At 38.3% G+C, this 25,267-nt stretch overlaps 1 protein-coding gene across 9 annotated transcripts in view; it reads right to left on the reverse strand.

The window, feature by feature from the left end:
* brsk2a (BR serine/threonine kinase 2a) overlaps window positions 1–25,267 on the reverse strand; it is a 221,701-nt gene that overhangs the window by 20,016 nt on the left and 176,418 nt on the right. For 4 of the 9 annotated variants that reach the window (XM_079604644.1, XM_079604640.1, XM_079604639.1 and 1 more), the window contains exons 10-16: window positions 24,157–24,321; window positions 18,680–18,777; window positions 16,436–16,586; window positions 13,547–13,615; window positions 5,831–5,891; window positions 2,977–3,811; window positions 1,678–1,726 (exon numbers count right to left, since the gene is read on the reverse strand). In XM_079604644.1, coding sequence (XP_079460770.1) covers window positions 1,678–1,726; window positions 2,977–3,811; window positions 5,831–5,891; window positions 13,547–13,615; window positions 16,436–16,586; window positions 18,680–18,777; window positions 24,157–24,321 — 1,428 coding nt within the window. The remainder of the gene's footprint in view (window positions 1–1,677; window positions 1,727–2,976; window positions 3,812–5,830; window positions 5,892–13,546; window positions 13,616–16,435; window positions 16,587–18,679; window positions 18,778–24,156; window positions 24,322–25,267) is intronic. The other 5 variants (XM_079604647.1, XM_079604645.1, XM_079604642.1 and 2 more) reach the window with 3 other exon arrangements.

A 25,267-nucleotide genomic window follows, 5' to 3' on the forward strand; every position in this document is an offset into this window, starting at 1 on the left:
TCTCTGTTGATGGAAAATCAACCAAAACCCCTGGTGTTTAAACTAGCAGCTGTAATTTGGTCTTGTTTTAGCATATAAAGGAATAACTGTCTGTCTAAACATTATTCTAGCTCTAAAAAGCTTCAGTCCGCCAGTGTTGTGTATCAACAAAGCACAGTCGCACACAACTTAGCTTCCAGAAACTGATTTATGGCAGAGGATGACAAAAGAAAGCAGAGAGTGCTGCGGCTTATCCAGCTGGCGCGGAGAGCGAGAGAGAGGCGGATAAGTTATGGAAGACAAAATAGGAAACAAAAGAGGATGAGGCATCACTCCGTGTGGGGGAGAGAGTTTGTGACTGCTGTCTGCTGTGCGCCGAGACCCTCGGTGGGAGAAAGATATGACTGAGCTTCCATTAGAGAGGAAAAAACACTAAATGGTTTAACAGAGGCAAACATAACTCACAATGATTTCTGAAGTGCTAAGGGGGTTTTACATCAACACTGTTGTTGGGTAAGTATTGTTCAAGGTCTACAATTCGTCTTTTTTAGAGGAGGTTTCTTGGCGGCTGTATTTTGAGGTGTTTCCAGCACAAAACGGACTTAATGGTAAGCTGGAAAAAAGAGCTATTGCATGTTCATGGAAACCAGATGTCCATATATATATATATATATATATATATATATATATATATATATATATATATATATATACACACTCTAAAAAATGCTGGGTTGCTTCAACACAATTTTAGGTAAAATATGGACAAACCCAAAAGTTGGGTTAAAAATGTAATGTAAAAATTTAACCCAACGGCTGGGTTTGTCCATATTTTACCCAAAATTGGGTTGAAACAATCCAGCATTTTATATATATATATATATATATATATATATATATATATATATATATATATATATATATATATATATATATATATATATATATATATATATAACACTTTACAATAAGGTTTCATTAGTTAACATTAGTCAAGAAATTTTGTTAACATGAACAAAGAATGAACAATACTTCTATAGCATTTATTAATCTTAGTAAATGTTATTATCAACATTTACTATACATTATTCAACTCAAAAGTTGTATTTGTTAACATTAGTGAAAAATGTATGCACCTCTTGATGGAAATACATGTTGTGATGTTATTTCCATCAAGAAGTGCATACATTTTTGGTTAAGATCTTGTATTGACAATCCAAGAGTCCAGCACTCTGTAAAGTCTCCTCCAGCACATCCCAAAGATTTTCAATGGATTTAAGGAAGAGCTCAGAAGAGCCGATTCATGTGTGAAAATGATTCTTCATGCTCCTCCCAACCATTCTTTCACAATCTGAGCCTGATGAATCTTGACATTATCATCCTGGAATATGGATGTGTCTTCCTACACGGTTGTTTAAGAAATGAAAAGCTACACACTCCATCACTTAGGGTTAGAAGAACTGATGCCAAACATGTAACAAGCTAGAAACACAATAATCACTGGAATAATAATCAAATCATAGACTTTTAAGCATTTGCCCATTTAAATCCAAACAGTGACTTATTATATATATATTTTTTGGCCAGGCAGTGTATATATAAACAATTCAATTAACAGCGTTTTATTCAATAGCTTGATAAAAAGACAATAGAAGGTTAAAGGAAAGTCCATGACGACATAAAAATATGTGTACTCACTCTGGGGAAGACTCTGGCGTGAGGCTGGACATTTCCTCTTGAGTGGGAACTGTTCAGAATAAAGCAAAGATGTTTTTGTCATTCAAGGTCATATGACTTTCAAATAGTTCTTTAATTAATTCAACATCTCACTATGTAGGACATACATAATTAGAGCCTATAGTTGCATGCAAATGAGTATTTATCACAGGTTGCTCATTCAGCTTGGGCTTAAAAGTTATGCCAACAATAAAACTGGATTATTAATGGGTCACATGCAGTAAAAGGTATTTAGAAATGCAATCTGATGCTACTGAAACAAAGTCAGGTGGTAACCATGGAAGCAGGCTTATTATTAGTTTTACAGTCAGTATGTGTAAATAAGACAATTTAGCCACATCAAGAATTAAACAAATCCAGTCAATCTGAGAGAGATGAGAGCTGTATTTTAGGTCTATAATGACCCGTGACCCTACAAAGGACAAGTGGTTTGGAAAATGAATAGATGGATGGATGAACTGTAGATTGATGACTATTAGGGCTGTCACTTTTGTGAAAAAATCCTGTTCGATTTTTGAGACATAAGTGTTCATTGAATCAATTGTATAATCGATTTTCCATGTCTAAAGACGTTTTCATTTCCCAACCAAATATAGGCAAATCCACGGACAACTAACAGGCATTAGGACGAGCGTAAAGAGGGACGCTTGAGATGCGCACAAGTCAGCAATATTTCTGATGATTTATTGGCGTGAAGTTTCGTGCACAATGACAAACATTCAGGGATTGAAATTAACACCCGCCAATCCGCCAAATGCGGGTAAAAATGAACTTTGGTGGGTAACGCTGTCAAATCACGAGCCAATTTGGCGTGTTTCTATGTTTACTCGCTTTGCTGGGGAAGTTCATGTAGCCAAATCTGCGCGGATTTAGCGCAAATATGCAACTCGTGAGTCATCATGATATATTAAATACAGCGTATTGCGCAGAATCTGCGCATTTCTGGCTTACTTGAACACACACGTCACTAAGCAACAAACAACGGTGCGCTTGCTCACTTGCATTGAAGTAATAGCGAATATTAAAAAGCATTTGGTTAACAGAAAAGACATTGTTATTTTCCAACATCCTACATGTTCTGTGTATTGTATTGATCTGTCCACCTAAAACTACTTTTTTGGTTAAAAAAAAAGGCCTTTAAAATCGATTCCCTATTTTAATTTTCGAATCTTGGGTTGGTTGGTCCGACCGATTGTGCAATCGATTTTCGAACGTAAAGTGACAGCCCTAATGACTATATCCACCAATTTCTCACGATACCTTGCAGTTTCCTGCGGTGAAAGCGTGGCGAGCCCAGGAAGCTGTTCCTGATGGAGTTGAGGCGAGTCTTCCAGGGCATTCCCCCGATGGAGGGACTGGGGGGTGGCGTAGGGGTCGGCGTTCCCGCTGGGCTGTCCTTAGGCGTGTGCACAGGCGTTCCTTTGGGGGTAGGGATAGGGCTGCCCCTTGGAGAGGGGTGGGGGGTCACCTGTATGGTAGGGATAGATTTGGTGGTGTGGTCAGAGCCGGGCACAGGGTGGAAGTGGTGTAGACGGATGGGGGAAAGAGGGACAACGGGCCTAAAAGGGACTGAGAGCGTAGGGGGAGTGATGGAGGCGGGGGTCGCCCGTCGCACCAGCGGGGCGCCCGGAAAACAGGGAGCTTGAGGCTGACACGGAGTCGAAGGTTCTGACTTGGCTGTCAAAATGGGTTCAGGCTCGGATTCAGGTAAAGGGTTTGATCGGGCGGACTGCAAGGGCTTGTCTTTGGGTTTGGCTGGAAGAGTTTGGGTCTTTGGGTAGGGCAAGAGAAACTCAGATATAGAGTTTGGTGTTAGGGAGTTAGAAGTTGGGGGTTTTGCCCCGCTTTGTTCTGAGTTTGGTTTTAAGGAGTTAGACATTGGGAGTTTTGCCCCGCTTTGTTCTGAGTTTGGTTTTAGGGAGTTAAACGTTGGGGGTTTTGCCCCGCTTTGTTCTGAATTTGGTTTTAGGGAGTTAGATGTTGGGGGTTTTGCCCTACATTGATCTGAGTTTGGTTTTAGGGAGTCAGTGATGCTAGAACTGGGGGACAAGAGCAACTCAGTGGACTTAGGCGGGACACAGAACTTTCGGACGGGCTTTAGGGGAAGTCGAGAACCAGAGCAGAACACATCGAGATATTAAGGCACGAGTCACAAAGCAGCAAGGGTAAAACACACAAAAAGGGAAGGAATCATTTAGGGAGAAAAGGGATCCGTGGTGATGCAGAAGAAACAAAAGAATCATGCAGTTAGCCAAGACCGGAAGTGCAACAAAGATGCAACAAGACCAGTGTGAAGAGCAAATCAAGAGTCTTTTCAGGCACACAAAAGAAAGATGCCAATGGGAAAATATAAAGGGATTAAATAGCTAATTTTCTTCCGTGAAATGAGCAACTTGGACGTCAAACATGAAATTATGTATGAGATGTGTGGACAACGTAATTTGCAGCATCTGGGTGAACGACATATAAAAACATCCATGATAAAGAAAAGGAAAAATCTTAAGAAATCCAGTTTAAAACCTAGTGCCAAGTACTTATAGAAATGTACTCATTATGTTAGATTCATATGGTTTCTGAAAACTTTTATACCATTTTCAGCAAAGGTTTAAATTGAAAAACCCCAAAACTTATGTACATGTGGTGTAGCCATTAAGCAAAAAGTAATAACATATCCAATATCCAGACAGTACAGATAATAATCATTACTTTAAAAATATATATTTTTCAGTGTAAAAAGTATTTGTGACCTCAACACACAGTCACAAGACATTACTGGCGACTTTTCTATGATATAATTTCCTGTTGTAGGTTTCGGCATGTTGGTTGCACCACATGACTTTGATTTGGTGGACAAAAGTGTTTTCACTGCTAATAAGTTAAAATATTATTGGATTATATGGTAATCTTAGAATATAAGAAGATATATTACATCAAAAATGTATCTTTCATTATTATATCAGGACAGTTGTATCACCCTGACATTTTTGACTTTGTCCAAAAAATCATAGAGATTCATCATAGAGGTGGTGTATTTAAGTCACTGTATTTATGAATTACATGTCAATGTATTTTTAAATAAATTAATATATAGGACAAAAGATGAGTCATGTCATTGACCAATAAGAATTTGAACTCAGAATCATCTGCTAACAAACTAGCGTCAGAGAAAATACAAGGCCGGACTGCGTCCACATTCTGAATCATTCATAAACCTTTAAAGCTTCGAGCATCTGAATATTAATGTCTTAAACCTCAAAACACAAAAGTTGCAGAAATATTTCAATCACTTTTGTCTCTTCACAGTTGGAATCCAGCAAACGAATCAAAGCAAACTAATTCACAAGCAGTACATCAACCTAGTTAACGTCAAACATGAAAATAATGTCTTTAAACTCCTCACTTTTCATGTAACGTACAGGTTTGGAGTGAACTTCTAAATCAATTTCCACTTGGAAACTGTTCTATACGTTGCGGAGCTTTAGGGCAAGGCCTCTGTAATCTGTGAGCGGTCTTAAACAAGTCAACTGGAAAAGTTTAGCCAAGAGCTTCTGTGATAATCAGAGGAGTGGGATTTTCTACAGCCTTCCCTGAGCTGGATTTCCAGCAGATAGGATGAAAGAATATATCTCCATGAAACAAAAACTGCTTCCTTCTACGGCTCACTCTTGCGTTCTTCCCTTTCTTGTTTACGTTGCTTGCTAGAGGCCAGAATGCTATTTCCAGGCATCCTACACATTACGACCAGTTCATTTTCTTAAAGCTTTCCAGTCATTCGTGACTGCTGGTCTGGATAAGGGTTAAATTTTTTTAATAAAAATGACATCCCAATATAAAAACACTAAATTGTCACCAAAACACTAACCTACTAACATCCTAAAGTTTGTGTCAAGAGCACTTTGCTTATTACTATCATCTGCCATATATAGTCCAAATGTAAAATCTCACAGCCAAGAAAATAATCCAAATTCGTTTTTTTGTAGAAATCACCACTCACAGTCGTGCAGTATGTGCAGTGTAACGGAGTGTGTGATGGCTGCCATGAAGGTGACTGAGCAGCTGCGTGCTGATTGGTGGACAGACAGGAGCAGGTGTGCTGGGGGCGGAGCTTACTCACCCGTGGGCTGCTGAGAGGACTGGTGGAGAGACCAGAGGACGCCCCGCTGATGGACCGGGACCTGTGTGGACACACACCAGAAAACACACGCGGTGAGATGCTGCTTACAGCTGAGAAGCGACAGGAAGTGAGAACAGTGCTGATGATGTACACATCCGATTATAAAAATTATTAAACAGTTTTCTATAACTTAAAAAAAAAAAAAAAAAAATTCTGAAGGATCATGTGACACTGAAGACTGGGGTAATGATGCTGAAAATTCATCTTTGATCAGAATAATAAATTATTTAAAATATAACAGCTATTTTAAATTGTAATAATTTTTCACGGTATTACTGTTCACTGTATTTTGATCAAATAAACGCAGCCTTGATGAGCAGAAGAGACTTCTTTCAAAAGCATTAAAAACATTCTTATTGACACCAAACTTTTGAACATATAATGTGTATTAAATATATTTTTGTCCCAGGCAATGCATATTGTTTTTATTGTGGAAAATAGTGCAGGTCATTAAGATAAAATCCACCTAGTTATTGTTATTTAATCCAGTTTGGTGGCTTATGATAAAATAAAATGCTTTTTATAAAATAAAACGCAATTCTATCTTCTGTGCTGTAACTGTTCAAAACGGTAATATCCCTTTACTTTCAGGTTTAAATAAACTAAACTGATTTGCATAGTGTTCTCAGACTTCTCCACCAACATTCATCTAGTCTTTCTCTCCACATTATAATCACTTTTGCCACTCTGAGTCTTGATCTCTGTCCTTCTGTCTCTCTGGATCTGTAATCCGGGTCAGATGTCAGGTTTGTTTGGGATGAACGCAGCGTCCTCAACCCTAAAGCACCGAGGCGGACAGCGGCCTTAATCTGAGCCCCTATGTCCCAAAAATCAGGGCAAGCTTCACTAAGAACAACACATGCAGATGTGTCAGCAAGAGTCTCAATGTTTGGAGCAAGAGACACAAAAAAAGTGATCGCTAGAGAGATACGGGGGGGCTAAAGAAAGACCGAGATAAAGGGTCATGACATGACACATTTGCATAAAGGTGCAGTGTGTACATTTGAGCAACATCTAGTGGTGAGGTTGCGAATTGCAGCAAACAGAAGTTACGGTGGCCGACAGGAAAAGTCGTCGTCTGAGACAGGTCAGAGAAGTCAGTTCAGCAATGAGGTTTCTTTATAAAACATAAATTAAGAAATGATCTTTACTTAATTATTCAGTAAAACTATATGTTATTGCAAATATTATTGTTACTTGTTCATCATTGTGTCCAGTAGCTCCTTTGTAACCTGATTGGAGGTAGCTCGCTAATAAAGCTTGCTTTATCACATATCGCGTCTTTTGCGCGCTCGAGTTCATTATTATAGGCGCACGGGAAGCGCGCTCTTAATTGAAGCGACGCGCTCATTTTTTCCAGGGGCAGCGAGATGAAAAAATGAGGGTGCACCCGAACACCGTGGGTGTTTTTCTCTTCTCCGTAAATAAATCTTGTAGCAGAGCTTCAGCAAGCGTTTTTCAGTAGTGGAAATGCATTAGCTACTAAAACTTCTCTGTCGTTGTGGAGAGCGCTGTGCATGGTTGCATAGCAACGACAGACGCAATGGGAAAATCGGACCGAATTTTACTATTAATAATAAAAGATAAGCTAATGTACATTGTAAATGTCAGTAATTTATCTTTTTTGACTCGTTGTTTTTATAAAAATGATTTAAAGGCTGAAATATGTTTTATCTTTTTATAAAACCTTTTTTGTCAAAACTTGTGTACAGATAACATAAAAAACACTCCTTTAAAATCTGGCCATCATCTTTAATGTTATTATTTTAATGTTTATGTAAACAAAAAGTGCATATTGATGCCAATTTTATGTGTTATTTGCTGTTTTATGACATAAAACTTGGTGAATTTATTTCATTGTGTAGTAAAAGTAGCTACTTTTTGAACAAGATTCTGTGATAACCATGATAATTTTGATCACTTCATGCCATTTCATCTCTAGTGATCAACTAAAATCACCTATAATTATGTGTTTTTACAGTAGCCTATAATATGCAAAGCTCGAAGGGTCTCGGCCAGGGTGTAATTCAATGTAGAACCGCCACTGATTGTGTCAGTGTGTTTATTCGCTGACTTTAGCTAGCTTCTTTGCACGATGCATTTGATGTTCTGTCGAGCAGTTTTCACTGTAGAAACATGGCGGCGCAAATTGCGCGCCATTTGAATGTAAGGGGAACCGCGGTGTATGTGGAGAGAAACGGCTCATTCTGATGTAAGGTCTTTATACACCACTGAAAACATAGTTATGTATATGCTATTGCATTTCTGTCAACAGATCATCATATTACACAATGCACCTTTAAGATGACCTCCTCATTATAAACAAAGCATTTTGCTCCAAAAATTTTGCTCCTTGTTTGGATATTGCAGGATTTGTGATGTCTCACGGCCAAATACATTTGCATATGACTGCCTCCAGAGCAAGACATTGACGAATACGTCACATTATAGGCCCCGCCCACTGGCGTCCAGTGTAGAAGATGTCTGCCGTTAGTGACTGGACGCCAGTGGGCGGGGCCTATAATGTGATGTATTCGCTTCAAAAGCAAATGGAAGCCATTTTAATCACTGACGCTGTCTACACTGAATTCAGTTCCTGACACACTCCATGCGCTCGAGTCTGTCGACAACTGGACAAATGGAGGACTGGAAGAACGTTCACTTTGATGCGTCCAGTTTAAAAACATCTCGATTGCATCTCTGTACAGACTTCAGAAAGATACCAGAGTCAGAAACAAGTGGACGGTTTATTGAAGTGGATATTTAAAACACTCGTCTAGGGTGAGACCCTGAGATGAGAGGCATCTCTCTCGTGTGTGGGTGTTTAGAGGAAGTGATGGCTATGAATCCTGCTGATGCTAAAGATAGTTAGTTATAAAGGGGTGAGTGGAGACATCCAGCGCGTGACGTGTTGATATACGCAGAACAGCGCATGAAACGAATAAAATACGAAACCTATATTTAGATGTGAAGGGCATTATGTGGTGACTAATCGCCTGGCAGTCAGAGCATTACAAGCTTTGTTTACAGATAAATCATCAGTAAAAGACATAAAATGAGCTCCGGGAACACATCTAAATGATTATTTAAAGGAATCATTCAATTATTTTTGGAAGCAGTTTGTTTATATTAATCCAATTTGCTCAGATTAGGATATTAACTGTTCACATGACATGATTTTTAACTGCAAAATCAACCACATCAAAACTCGCATCTCTTTTTAATGAACTTTCCATTTAAAAAAAAACTCACTCCTTCCCATATGTTTCATCTCACGGATCCAGCTTTTAAAAATAACATTTCAAAGTCTCTTTTTTCTTTGACACACACTGATCTCGTGCCTTTTAAAGTCAATAAACAGCACAAAAAACACAAATGATGCAACAAAGTTTGTTTCTGAAGTCACTGCTAGTTTAAAATGCACTGTTTTAAGGAGGTAGTGAATTATGATACTATGGAAGCTTGTTTCACCGTGAAAAAATATATATTTGCAAAAAAATAATAAAAATACAATGCAATTGACCGTTCGCAAAGACCCGCCCCCCTTAGTTACTGTCGCTATGTCCGACAAGCTACGCCGCTCTCTCACACACACACACCATGTTCTCACGCAGTGAAAAACACATCGCGGAGCAGAGAGACACTGACAGACACAGACCAGGTTACTTTTGATATTAAACACATTAAACAAAGTCTCACCTTTCAAATTTGGTCATTTTTAAAAAATAAATGTAAACAATAAATAGCGTTTTGTGGCTCTTTAATGTGTCTGTCAGATCGCTGTGTCGCCTCAGTTAAAGCCGCTCGTGAACCGATCATCTCTTCCTTCTAGTTCATTTATAGCATCAAATAAACATGAATGAACATCAGAAGGAATGTTGTTTTAACCGCGGAGAGACGTCAGTACACTCCGCTTCTCAAGCTCAAATCCTCCATGTTAATCTACTAACTCTCCTGACTGCTTTGTCGGACAAAATGGCGGATGGCGAAGTATGATTGGTCAGATCACCTGTCAATCAAACTCACTGCGAAGGGTCAATTGCAAATTATAAAGTCAGAATTGCAGGATATAAACTGACTTTTTTTCTTGCAATTGCAAGTTTATATTTCGCAATTCTGACTTCTTTTCTCAGAAAAGAGAATTGTTAGGTATAAACTTGCAACTGCGAGTGATAAACTCAGAATTGCGAGATGAAAGATCACAATTACCTTTTTTATTTTTTATTCCGTGGCAAAAAGACTGCCAAGATCTACACTAAAGATGAGTTGTCTATAACTAATGTGATGTAACGTCATCTAGCTGAATCTAACTTTACTCTGTGTTCACACTTGAAAATGTGAAAATGACACATTTAGTTCTGGTTCACTTAGTGTTCACACTGTAATTTTTAAGTCCACACCAGGAGTTCCTCCGTCACACACACAAACGATGACCTGTTGCAAGGAGACGGCGTTTCCGGCGCTTGTATCGAACTTTAATGGGCGACACTGAGACTGTGACGAGAACAACCAGGTTTTCTTGAACATTCAGGCCTTTTCAGAGTCACTTCATGTGACATCACGTCTTATTTTTCATTTGTTTGTTGAGTTCATATTTCAGTTAACCCTTGTGTTATGTTGCGGGTCAATTTGACCCATTTCGATTTTCTAGTTGTTGGAAATACTGGTTAACCTTTGTTTTTTTTCTTGATATTTTGTGACTTTTTCTCATTTATCATCATGAACATGCATGCAAAGTTTCAACATGCTGATGTGTTTTGACATATACAATCAAAATTACTATACGTTCGTGATGTTCACGGGTCAATTTGACCCACATATTTTAACACTCTAAGGCAACTGTACCGACCCAAAATAATAACATTTATTGGTACTACCTTATGAAGCTAAAAAATTTGCTTTTCCAGTACCGTGTGAAGTGCAATAAATTAATATGCAGAAAACACACTTGCTGTGCTCATCATGTCAGAAGTAACTTCGTGACTTTATGAAATGAGTCTACAAAACAAAAGTTGAGCCAACTTAGGAAAAGTAAACATTATTTTCATTATACAGCTAAATTTAATTGTTCAGTTTATCAGTTATGATGTTCTAAGCATAAAATGTAAAAAAACAACAACAACAAAAATATGTACTGTTAATCAATAATAAAATTTTGTCAAAACAAAACTTAAAAAAAAATGGTTAAAAAACATTTTCATAAATCATATGTTTTTTTTGTAATGTTTGACAAATGTTGATATTAAAAGTTTACAATTTGTACCTGAATCTTTGTTGTTTTTCATAGTGTGATTTTTGAGGAATTGTATTGAATCCAATTAGGGTCAATTTGACCCGCAGCATAAAGGGTGTACACAGAATTCGAACCCTGCACGGTCCGCTTATTTGGTGCGCACCCTTATCCAAATGAACCACAGTAACAATCGCGCTACAGTACGTGTTAATCGAACACATGTGTGAACACAGTCAAATAGTAAAGATGCAGAGAGGTTTTTTTTTTTTTTTTTAACCCCTGAACTTCTCAAGCTTGACATTTTTATCTTGACTTGCACTGACTTCCACGTATTCCACAGCGAAATGAAAAATGCAAAATAACAGTTTTTATATGACGATCAAATTCTCCAACCAGATGCCACTGGAATTAAAGGGGCGTAATGATCATGTGACAAAAAATCCAGCATAGTCCTGTTTGAAATTGTATTGTTGCACAGTTTGTACTATTTCCCATTATTATTATTATTATATTATTTTAAATAAGGAGTATTCAGTGTATATCAGAGCTAGTCTCTCTTCTTTAGGTGTGCGGCTGAAACACAATCATTGTGAAATCCTCAGGTGGCGTAGATGTGTCAGTCTCGGGTCATCTCCTGTCAATTCCCCATTTCAATCCCGCCATCAGAAACCTCTGGCCATTTGAGTGGGAATGAAAAGAGTTTAATGAAATTGGGTTTTGAAATGAATTGGAGGAACGAGACCTACTCTGTTATTATACAGTAGGTGAGGGTTCAAAGTTTACGTGGAATAAGGGTGGTGAAGAAAAATAAAATAGATAGAGAAAAATAAATAGTGGTGGAGTTTATTTTTGGTCTGGCTGCGGGATGATGCTTCAAGATATATGGCACGACACTGGATATACCGAACGGTTTATATATATATATATATAAAGGTTTGGTACTGTATATCCAGTGTCGACTGTATGCTACTTCATTTCATGATATAGATTCTGTGAAATGTGAGAAGTCTGAGAATTCCTGGAAGGACATTGGCAGAGTCTCAATCTGCATAATCACTGTTAAAAAAAAAATGTTGGTTTAACTTAAAAAAGCAAGTTACCTTGTTGCCTTAAAATTTTGAGTTAATACAATGAAGAAGAATGGTTTAATAAACAGAAACTCAAAATAGTGTTATCTTCACACATTAGTTATCGAAGTTGATTTGACAAAAGATAAAAAGTTGTGATAACAAATCATGAAAAAAGTTTTTTACAGTTAAATGGATTTAAGTATATTTATAAGGGAAATGCTAAGTGCTAGCCTTTAACATTGTATAACATGATACAAATAATAATAATACAAATTGTGTGTATGTGTGTGTGCGTTTTGGAAGCTGAATTAAAATCATGTATAAATAGTAGGTGAATTAAAAAAAAAACTAAAACACATGTATAATGTGTGTGTGTGTGTGTGTGTGTGTGTGTGTGTGTGTGTGTGTGTGTGTGTGTGTGTGTGTGTGTGTGTGTGTGTGTGTGTGTGTGTGTGTGTGTGTGTGTGTGTGTGTGTGTGTGTTTTGGAAGCTGAATTAAAATCATATATAAATAGTAGATGAAAAACTTAAATGTAATAAATTAAAACTCAATTTTAACTGAAATTGAAGTACAAAAACTAATAAAACAACTAAAATTAAATGAAAGCTAAAAAGAAATAGAAAAAAAGATAACATTGACAAAAGCACATAACAAAATTAGAACAATTTTAAACGAAAATGAAAGCGAATCCAAAATATAAATAAATACTATAATAGTATATAAATTATGCTAAAATAACACTGTGTAAGATCATAAAACCTGTATAGTGTAGAGGTGCACTGCAAAACAATAATAGCAGATCTGATTTCGTATTTTTTTACAGTCAAAATATTTTAAAATCCTTCAAATAAACTTGCAACACTGTATACAGTATATCTGTATACGATATTTTTGTGTTTAATATAAGTAGATTTTGTCGTGCTACACTGGGACCTTTTTATTTATTTATTTAAAATAAATAAATAGAGAAAAAATAGCTTGATCCTTACATTTCGTGAAATTCACTCTTTTTGCGAAAGTACTCTTATAGTAACAGTTTGTCCTAATACAGAAGAATTGCATTTTAAAAAATACTGTACCATCACAACACATACTCTTTTTTATATATTTAGTAGAAGTTATGCTAATTAACTTCAATTATGCTAATTGTCATTCAGAATTTTTATTTTTTTTGTTCAAACTCGCAGATCGTAACACTAACCAACCCTACAGTGTGTCGAAGTCGTTTGCTTTGAGCATATTCTCATTGAAGACAGAAAAAGGGTCTTGTTGGAGAGCATGACAAACATCTCTGTATCTTTGAGGACTAAAGCTCTGTGAACTATCTGAAGGTCAGAGGGTCAAGCTAGTACCTTTCCTCTTTGCTCTGTGGTTTGCGTTTGCCATCCGAGATATCCAAGCTTTTACTGAACACGTTCTTACTGCAGCGGGAGACAAAGTGAGCAACAGTGAGTCTCTGAACAAAACAACAAAGAACTGAACTAACCGGCTATGAAGAATAAAAGACAGGGAAGGCATTCGCTTTTTTATTTCTTTTTTCAATGGTGTTGGTTACGAAAGTTATTTTTCTCATTCGGTTTTATTCCACATATCTTTTTGGAACGATTTCCAAGCCTAAAATTTGAAGCGTCACATGAAAAATGAGAGTTTAAAAAGGTAGAGTCGAGAAAGAAAGGAGTGAAATCCAGGATGAATGTGAATGACAGGAATAGTTTCTCAAACCTCTGACAGTATTTGCCTCACAGTGGCGTTTCTCAAACCGAACGCAATGACAAACAGCCAGAGGGGTCATGAAAAATTCCTGAAGTGGGAATTAGTTGAGAATCTCACCGGGAAACACGGCATGCACTCGGTGCGTCATCAAATGCGCAACAAAACCACAAAAAAAGGGAAAGAAAACAAATTTTGATATTTTTCTCTATTTTGTTTCGAGTATTGAGTAAGACACACGACACCCCGAAGAGGCAAACACTGAATTATTCGTAAGCTGTAGGATAGGTGGAAATAAAGCAGGATAGTCTTGCTCACAGACTTTAAGACATCAAATGCTTCAAATTATACAGTACAGGCTTTTTATATAGTTTTGTTTTTTTGAAAATATGTATTTAAATGAATGTTCTGGTTCACTTAAAGCTCCTACTGACAAATTTTATTTTCATTTTAACCGCAAAAGACTGTGAAAAGACTATAAAAATGTTAAATGGTTAAAGGGATAGTTCACCCTAAAATGAAAACTGATGCCCCGTTCACACCGCCGGCGATGTCGTCGCTGTGTGTCGCTAGTCTCTGTACTGTGAAGTCGCTTGTGGACGTTGGTAGTGCTGTCGCTCTAATGTTATTGGTTGACTGGACGTCTGGCCATATCTATACCATCACAAGTGATACAACATTTTAATTTGACTAGAAATGATAGGCTCAAAAGAAACGGTATGCTGTTGGGAGAGTGTTTTTATATTACCACAGCAGTGTTCAGTGGATTAAATAATGTACTAGATAACGATCGATCAAGCAACAAATTAAACTCCCTCATACGGTCATAAATGACTAAAAGGTCATTCGTATTTGACAAATAATACACTTTCTTGTCTCGTGTTCCTGTAACGTGAACTGCAGTGTGCTAAACTTACAACGCTGGAACTATAAATGCATGAATTAAACTCACTGAGACTGTCGACAGTTTCTTTTCCATGCATCATTTTATTATATCCATGAATATATGTGGTTACAGTCAAATCATATAAAACAGTGAAATCGCCCTCGAACTCTGTCTCGCCTGCACTCGAGACGGTGACGTGACGTGAGCTCCACTGAAAGTCTTCTTTCCTATTGGTTGTCGCTCGCGAAAATCGCTTCTCATTTGCATAAAGTTGAAATTTCGGAACTTTTGTCGCTTGTCTCCTGTCGCTTGACACGCCCACATTCTGTCACCAACGGCCACTGTCGCTCGTGTCGCCGGAAGTCGCCAGCGCTCCATTGAAATGAATGGGATCTTGTCGCTGCGTGTCCAGCGTGTCGATGGCGGTGTGAACGGGGCTTTAGTCATAATTTACTCCCCCTGGTGTTGTTCTAATGCGGTACGCTCTTCTTTCTTTTTCAGATCACAAAAGGAGAATTTTGTTTTATAAATATCACACTCACGCTCGTCCATTTAATGGCAGTGAATAGTGATCAGCATCAAGTTTAAAAAACGCAAAACTATCACAGAATGATCCCATGATCATTAACTGTGTGTTTACTGGACGATATAAATAAATATAAATAAACATCCTTTAAAAATTCTCCTTTTGTGGTCCGAAAAAGAAAGAAGGGCATCCGGCATTAGAACAGGGTGAGTAAATAAATAATGTCTTAAATTTAATTTTAGGGTGAACTATCTCTTAAAGATAGTTGGGTAGGTCAGAATTGTCTAAAAAAACTTTTATTCAAATTTGTTTAAACTGTCTTTATATACCAATGCATAATTAAAATGCAAGTACTCTGAAATAGAGAGTATAAAAAACTGAGTGACTCTAGTGTATTTAATCTTCAATAAACACAGCTCATTAATTACATTCACTCCCGCCTAAAAACGGGTGAGCGACTGCGCGCACGTGGGCGGAGCCAGTAATAGCGCGGTAGTCATGGTGACGGAGAGTGACAGTCGCGCAAGCCAATCACTTGTTTCGTCCCGGTAGGAATTAATGAGCTGTGTTTTTTAAAGATTAAATACACTAGTCACTCAATTTTTATACTCTCTTTTTCAAAGTACTTACATTTTAATTATGTATTGGTATATAAAGACAGTTTAAACCAATTTGAAAAAAAGTTCTTTAGAAAATTCTTACCTACCCAACCTTTAAACGGTGAGATCTAATGGTGCATTTCATGTAATTTTGCAGTAAAATTCTGTTAAATGTTCCGTATTTGGAAAAGAAAAAGAACATCTTACAATTTACAGTGAAAAAAACATGAATTGACTTTCCCAGAATTCTCTGTGTGACGCCTCACGATTTGTTTTTTTCACTGTTTCTTCTTAGTTTTTTTCTTATCAGTAATGTACATTCATGTTTTATGTTAGATTATGTTGTTAAATGTAACTTTCCATGACATGCTGTTGATTAACAAAACATAATTTCGACTCATCCCTTCATTTTTTAACAAAAATAAATGTTTTACGTACAATGGAAGTCATCACGTAAAGTAGCATCTATAGAGAAGGATGGATGTGAAGTGTAATATGAGTATACGTGTGTGTTCTGCACCTCTGTCCGTGCTGCGTCATGTCGATGGCTCTTCGTGCCGGGACAGGAGAACCTCCATCCGTAACGCTCAACACCTCCATCGACTTCCTCTCCGGCCGCCTCTTCCCGTGCCGGTTCAGCATGGGCGAGTCTACACGCTTCCGTGGTGGATCTGCACACACACACACACACACACACACACACACACACACACACACACACACACACACACACACACACACACACACACACACACACACACACACACACACACACACACACACAATAAAGAAGTGGTTTGTAAAGCCGCTCTCAGCAGCGCTTGTGATTGTTTAATCATCACCAGCGTCTGCTACAATTAATGCGCTTGTTAAAGGGATAGTTGACAATTAAATGACAATGCCAAAAATGACAATTAGTCCATGATTTATTCACCCTGAAGCCATCCTAGGTGTCTTTCAGACAGTGTTGGGGGAAATGCTTTACAAGTAACTTGAGTTACGTAATAAGATTACTTTTTCAAGTAACTAGTAAAGTAACGCATTACTTTTAAAATTTACAACAAAATATCTGAGTTACTTTTTCAAATAAGTAACACAAGTTACTTTATTTTCCCATTTATTGACTGACAGCTCTCCTGTCCTCATGTTGAGGTGTGTGTGTGAGTGTGTGTGAGTGTGTGTGTGTGTGTGTGTGTGTGTGTGTGTGTGTGTGTGTGTGTGTGTGTGTGTGTGTGTGTGTGTGTGTGTGTGTGTGTGTGTGTGTGTGTGTGTGTGTGTGTGTACATGATGTTTATTGTAGTCCTACACTAAATGTGAGCATTTACTCATCTCACTTGCACAAAAAATATTCAATATTCCTCAAAATGAATAAAATCAGTGAATGCAGAATCAGAATACTATGCAAACTTAGTTTAGACGCCTCTCGCGGTTCAAACACGCAGGGCAACAAACTCAAGGCTCTCCGACAGTTTTAGACTCCTCTATTTCGTGACTGGTGTTTTGTTTTGCTCTGTCCTCTGCGCTTCCGCGTTCGTCATTACGTTGTGCGTCAAGTTCAAGTGTTACTCTTTTGGCGTAAGTCAACTTGCGTAGGCCGTCTGCCGGAAGCTAGTTATTATAGCGGATAAAGTTTGAAATATGGATATTTTTCTTACACGAACGCATCGCTTCACTTCAGAAGGACATCATTAACCCCTCGGAGCCGTGTCGAGCTCTTTTATCATGGATTGATGCACTTTGATGGACTTCCAAAAAAATATACCCATTCACTCCCATTATAAAGCTTGGACATTTTTTTTATATAACTCCAATGTATTCATCTTATACACATAGGATGACTTCATGGGTGAGTAAATCATGGGTTAATTTTCATTTTTGGATGAACTGTCCCTTCCACTGACCCGGAAAGCCTTTCATTGACCCGCATTTGCAAAGTAAGTAAATAAATATATATATATTTTTACATTTATTTTAGTTATAATCAATAACAAATCATCAATTTTATTTATAAACTATAATATATATATATACATACAGGATTTGATAGAAACTTTTTCACTCACTGGCCAATTTGGCCAATAAATATTTAAGTTACCAGCCGTTCAGAACTTCTACTAGCCAAAAAAAAAGGAGAAATAAACCAGATTAACTATGTCACAGCTTGTGTGTCTATATATCATTTGGATTTCATGTTCATTTCTTATTCAAACAAATTCCTGTCCTCCAGCCGTCTCCTCGCTTCCTCATCACCAAACATGTGTTTTAGGAGGACAGATCAATACAGGACAAAGATCATCAAATAATGTAGTATGTTGTAAAATAACAGTCTTTTCTGTGAACCAAATGCTTTTTAATCTTCGCTATTGCTTCAATGCAAATGAACAAGCACGCAGTTATTTGTTGCGTACTGACGTGTGTTCAAGTAAGCCAGATATGCGCAGATTTGTCGCAATACGCTGTATTTAATATCACGATGACTCACGAGTTGAGTATTTGTGCTAAATCTGCACAGATTCGGCTTACACACGAACTTCCCCAGCAAAGTGAGTCAACATAATAAGTAACACGACGGATTGGCCAGTGATTTGACAGCGTTACCCGGCACAGTTGATTTTTACCCGCATTTGCCGGGTGTTAATTTAAAACTCAGTGTGTATATATATATATATATATATACAGTATATATATATTTATCTTAACTTTATTTGTACTTGTCTGAATTTATGAGCTCTGGTTTGGTCTGATCTGAATGCTCATTTCTTACCGATATCATTGCGAGGAGGAAGGTTCTGGTCTTCTTGGCTGGGGTATCTCTCCTTACGGTCCAACAGAAGGAAATAGATCATCTTCTCCTGATTTTCACTGATAAAACAGGAGACGGGGAATAGCCATGTATGAAACATGTAAATAAGCACATTAGAAAATCAAATAAAATGGCTCTATTGTCGTTTTCTACCTTCTAGATTGAACACACTGTCTTTATACATCCATAAGATATAATGATAAAACTAATTAAAGCTGCAAGCAGCGATGAAAGGGCCCTCGCACCCGTGCCAACCGCCACCCGGTGGATTTAGGAAGACAGAGCACGGTGGGCATTGTGCATTTAAGTAGGTAAATATAGGAGTATGTCAAAGTCAGTTACAAAAATGTCCTTTATTATGGGGATAATAGCATGCGTTATCACTCAGATAAGTGTTGCTAGCATGTTTTAGCATGTTTCTAGCATGTTTAGAACTCAATGGCATATTAAATATGTCGCTAGCAATGCATCACAGTTTAAAACGTGTCACTTCCTGTCGACAGTAGGTGGCGCAATTACTTTAACTTAAAATTGTCATGTAGATGTGTTCAGGGCAGGACTCTTATCAAACGTGTGAAGTTTGGGGCAGATTTGACATTGCCTTCTTCAGTAACAACAACTTCCCGTTTCATTGCATTAGCGTGCTTTAGCACTTAGCTAAGAATTGCTAGCATGTTTTAACATGTTTCTAACATGTATATAACTCAATGGCATATTTAATATGTTGCTAGTAATGCATCGCAGTGTTAAACATGTCACTTCCTGTTGCCAGTAGGTGGCGCTATTACTATAACTGAAAAGTGTCATGTAGATGTGTTCAGGGCAGGACTCTTATCAAACGTGTGAAGTTTGGGGCAGATTGGACATTGCCTTCTTGAGTAACAACAACTTCCTCTTTCATTGCATTAGCATGCTTTAGCACTTAGCTAAGAATTGCTAGCATGTTTTAACATGTTTCTAACATGTTTATTGCTCAATGGCATATTTAATATGTTGCTAGTACTGCATCACAGTGTTAACCATGTCACTTCCTGTTGCCAGTAGGTGGCGCTATTACTATAACTGAAAAGTGTCATGTAGATGTGTTCAGGGCAGGACTCTTATCAAACGTGTGAAGTTTGGGGCCGATTGGACATTGCCTTCTTGAGTAACAACAACTTCCTGTTTCATTGCATTAGCATGCTTTAGCACTTAGCTAAGAATTGCTAGCATGTTTTAACATGTTTCTAACATGTTTATAACTCAATGGTTTATTTAATATGTTGCTAGTACAACATCACAGTGTTGAACATGTCACTTCCTGTTGCCAGTAGGTGGCGCTATTACTATAACTGAAAAGTGTCATGTAAATGTGTTCAGGGCAGGACTCTTATCAAACGTGTGAAGTTTGGGGCAGATTGGACATTGCCTTCTTGAGTAACAACAACTTCCTGTTTCATTGCATTAGCATGCTTTAGCACTTAGCTAAGAATTGCTAGCATGTTTTAACATGTTTCTAACATGTTTATAACTCAATGGTTTATTTAATATGTTGCTAGTACAACATCACAGTGTTGAACATGTCACTTCCTGTTGCCAGTAGGTGGCGCTATTACTATAACTGAAAAGTGTCATGTAAATGTGTTCAGGGCAGGACTCTTATCAAACGTGTGAAGTTTGGGGCAGATTGGACATTGCCTTCTTGAGTAACAACAACTTCCTGTTTCATTGCATTAGCATGCTTTAGCACTTAGCTAAGAATTGCTAGCATGTTTTAACAGGTTTCTAACATGTTTATAACTCAATGGTTTATTTAATATGTTGCTAGTACAACATCACAGTGTTGAACATGTCACTTCCTGTTGCCAGTAGGTGGCGCTATTACTATAACTGAATACTCTCATGTAAATGTGTTCAGACCAGAACTCTTATCAAACGTGTGAAATTGGGGCAAATTGAACATTCAATGCCTGAGTTACAGCAAATTCCTATTTAATTGCAGTAATAGCATGCTTTAGCACTCAGCTAATGTTTGTTAGCATGTTTTAGCATGTTTCCTGTATGTTGTTAACATGTTTAGCACTTGCTGGCAATTTTTTATGTTATTAGGAGTCCAAAATGGTGTTAAACATGTCACTTCCTGTTGCCAGCAGGTGGCGCTATTACTCTAACTGATTATTCTCATGTAAATGTGTTCAGGACAGAACTCTTATCAAACCTGTGAAGTTTGGGGCAGATTGGACATTGCCTACTTGAGTAACAACAACTTCCTGTTTCATTGCATTAGCATGCTTTAGCACTTAGCTAAGAATTGCTAGCATGTTTTAACATGTTTCTAACATGTTTATAACTCAATGGTTTATTTAATATGTTGCTAGTACAGCATGACAGTGTTAAACATGTCACTTCCTGTTGCCAATAGGTGGCGCTATTACTATAACTGAATATTCTCATGTAAATGTGTTCAGACCAGAACTCTTATCAAACGTGTGAAGTTTGGGGCAGATTGGGCATTCAATGCCTGAGTTACAGCAAATTCCTATTTAATTGCAGTAATAGCATGCTTTAGCACTTAGCTAATGTTTGCTAGCATGTTTTAGCATGTTTCTAGTATGTTGTTAACATGTTTAGCACTTGCTGGCAATTTTTTATATGTTATTAGGAGTCCAAAACAGTGTTAAACATGTCACTTCCTGTTGCCAGCAGGTGGCGCTATGACTGTAACTGAATTTGAGCATGGTCATGTGTTCAGGGCAGAACTCTTATCAAACGTGTGAAGTTTGGGGCAGATTGGACATTGTTTGCCTGAGTTACAGCAACTTCCTGTTTCATGGCGAAACATCAAAATTTGTCAGGCCGCCGAGGACACGCCCTTCGACGAAAACTCTAGATCTTCGCAATTTAACGTCGCAAAGGCCTTAAGATTACACTCACCAAATTTGAAGATGATCAGATTAAAACTGTAGGAGGAGTTCGTTAAAGTACGAGGCCTGAAAATGGCAAAAACTGCACAAAAATCAGAGAGGAAGTTCAAAATGGCTGACTTCCTGTTGTGTTTAAGGCTATGCTCCAAGAGACTTTTTTGTAGGTATTGGGTCATTACATGTATGTACCGAATTTCGTACACGTACGTGAAACGTAGCGGGAGGCGCACTCCGTTGAACCTTTATAGGTGGCGCTATCGAGCCATTTTACCCCGCCCAATTCTGAAACGCATATCAGATGTCAATTTTCGCCAGTTCTGACGCGTGTGCAAATTTTCGTGAGTTTTCGTGCATGTTTAGGCCCTCAAAAATGCGATTAAATGCGGAGAAGAAGAAGAAGAATAATAATAATAATAATAATTAAAGCTGCAAGCAGCGATGAAAGGGCCCTCGCACCCGTGCCACCGCCACCCGGTGGCTTTAGGAAGACAGAGCATGGTGGGCAATGTGCATTTAAGTAGGTAAAAATAGGAGGAGTATGTCAAAGTCAGTTACAAAAATGTCCTTTATTATGGGTATAATAGCATGCGTTATCACTCAGATAAGAGTTGCTAGCATGTTTTAGCATGTTTCTAGCATGTTTAGAACTCAATGGCATATTAAATATGTCGCTAGTAATGTATCACAGTGTAAAACGTGTCACTTCCTGTCGACAGTAGGTGGCGCTATTACTTTAACTTAAAGTTGTCATGTAGATGTGTTCAGGGCAGGACTCTTATCAAACATGTGAAGTTTGGGGCAGATTGGACATTGCCTTCTTCAGTAACACCAACTTCCTGTTTCATTGCATTAGCGTGCTTTAACACTTAGCTAAGAATTGCTAGCATGTTTTAACATGTTTCTAACATGTATATAACTCAATGGCATATTTAATATGTTGCTAGTACTGCATCACACTGTTAAACATGTCACTTCCTGTCGCCAGTAGGTGGCGCTATTGCTATAACTGAAAAGTGTCATGTAGATGTGTTCAGGGCAGGACTCTTATCAAACGTGTGAAGTTTGGGGCAGATTGGACATTGCCTACTTGAGTAACAACAACTTCCTGTTTCATTGCATTAGCATGCTTTAGCAGTTAGCTAATGTTTGCTAGCATGTTTTAGCATGTTTCTAGTATGTTGTTAGCATGGTTAGCACTTGCTGACAATTTTTTATATGTTATTAGGAGTCCAAAACGGTGTTAAACATGTCACTTCCTGTTGCCAGCAGGTGGCGCTATGACTGTAACTGAATTTGAGCATGGTCATGTGTTCAGGACAGAACGCTTATCAAACGTGTGAAGTTTGGGGCAGATTGGGCATTCAATGCCTGAGTTACAGCAAATTCCTATTTAATTGCAGTAATAGCATGCTTTAACACTTAGCTAATGTTTGCTAGCATGTTTTAGCATGTTTCTAGTATGTTGTTAACTTGTTAAGCACTTGCTGGCAATTTTTTATATGTTATTAGGAGTCCAAAACAGTGTTAAACATGTCACTTCCTGTTTCCAGCAGGTGGCGCTATGACTGTAGCCTAATTTGAGCATGGTCATGTGTTCAGGACAGAACGCTTATCAAACGTGTGAAGTTTGGGGCAGATTGGACATTGTTTGCCTGAGTTACAGCAACTTCCTGTTTCATGGCGAAACATCAAAATTTGTCAGGCCGCCGAGGACACGCCCTTCGACGAAAACTCTAGATCTTCGCAATTTAACGTCGCAAAGGCCTTAAGATTACACTCACCAAATTTGAAGATGATCAGATTAAAACTGTAGGAGGAGTTCGTTAAAGTACGAGGCCTGAAAATGGCAAAAACTGCACAAAAATCAGAGAGGAAGTTCAAAATGGCTGACTTCCTGTTGTGTTTAAGGCTATGCTCCAAGAGACTTTTTTGTAGGTATTGGGTCATTACATGTATGTACCGAATTTCGTACACATACGTGAAACGTAGCGGAAGGCGCACTCCGTTGAACCTTTATAGGTGGCGCTATCGAGCCATTTTGCCCCGCCCAATTGTGAAACGCATATCAGATGTCAATTTTCGCCAGTTCTGACGCGTGTGCAAATTTTCGTGAGTTTTCGTGCATGTTTAGGCCCTCAAAAATGCGATTAAATGCGGAAAATAATAATAATAATAATAATAATAATAATAATAATAAACAGAGCAATTCCAATAGTGTCCTCGCACCATCGGTGCTCGGGCCCTAATAAACAGAGCAATTCCAAGAGGGTCCTCACACCATCGGTGCTCGGGCCCTAATAATATCAGGAAAAGGGAAAAAAAAATAAAGAAAATAATGAAAAAAAGATTAGTCCTTATTGAATAATAAAGGTTGGGTCCTCTAATTTTACATATGACCTTTTTAATTCTAAACAACAAGATCTTTATACATTTTTCTGTGGAAAACAAGATTATAAAAGCTGTAATATGATCCTCATATGAGGGCCATTGGGTTTTCCTGACCCCAGGTGTGAGATGTGACCCTCGGTCACTCACTCGTCACACAGCAGGTCCTTCATCAGCTTGTTCTTGTCCCGGAAGCAGCCGAGCGAGTGCATGCTCTCCAGGACGTCGGGGTCGATGTCTTCGGCTGAAGGGATACAGCGGATCGCCACCTTGCGCGGGACCGGCTGCTCCGGCTCGGGTTCGTTCTTCCCTCCTCTGCGGAGAGCACAAGCCCATCAGAGACCTCACACACTCTCACACGGAGTATATCAGCAGCTCAGACACACACACACACATCAGAGATCTCACACACTCTCACACGGAGTATATCAGCAGCTCAGACACACACACACACATCAGAGATCTCACACACTCTCACACGGAGTATATCAGCAGCTCAGACACACACACACACACACATCAGAGATCTCACACACTCTCACACGGAGTATATCAGCAGCTCAGACACACACACACACATCAGTGATCGCACACACTCTCACACGGAGTATATCAGCAGCTCAGACACACACACACACACACACATCAGTGATCGCACACACTCTCACACTGAGTATATCAGCAGCTCAAAGACACACACACACACACACACATCAGAGATCTCACACACTCTCACACTGAGACTAGCAGCAGCTCAAAGACACACACACACACACACACACACACACACATCAGAGATCTCACACACTCTCACACTGAGACTAGCAGCAGCTCAAAGACACACACACACTATATACATGTATTGTGTGGAAAAGGACTGCGTGAACGTTCTGCTAGATCTCTCCTGTTGTGTTCCACAGAAGAAAGAAAGTCATACGGGTTTGGAACAACAGGATAGGCGATTTAAAACTTTTTTTTTTTTTCATTTTTGGATGTGTGAATGAAAAAGAGGGACATAACTATTGTAATGGGTGACGATCATTCAGCCCAAAAAATATGAAAAATTAACCTTCACAAAAAATGTCCAGTGGAGTGTGGATTGCCAAAACGTGGCGTGACCTTATTACAGACCAAACTTTCATCCCTCTCTTCATTTTTGTTCATATGCAATTAAATATGCTATTCTAAGGTCGAATTAAAGATATTTTGTCATGAAAAACTTGATTTATAGATTTGGAAAAAAACTTGAAACTTGGCAGAA

Source organism: Phoxinus phoxinus (genome assembly GCF_949152265.1).
Source record: "Phoxinus phoxinus genome assembly, chromosome: 25".
Lineage (NCBI taxonomy): Eukaryota > Metazoa > Chordata > Actinopteri > Cypriniformes > Leuciscidae > Phoxinus > Phoxinus phoxinus.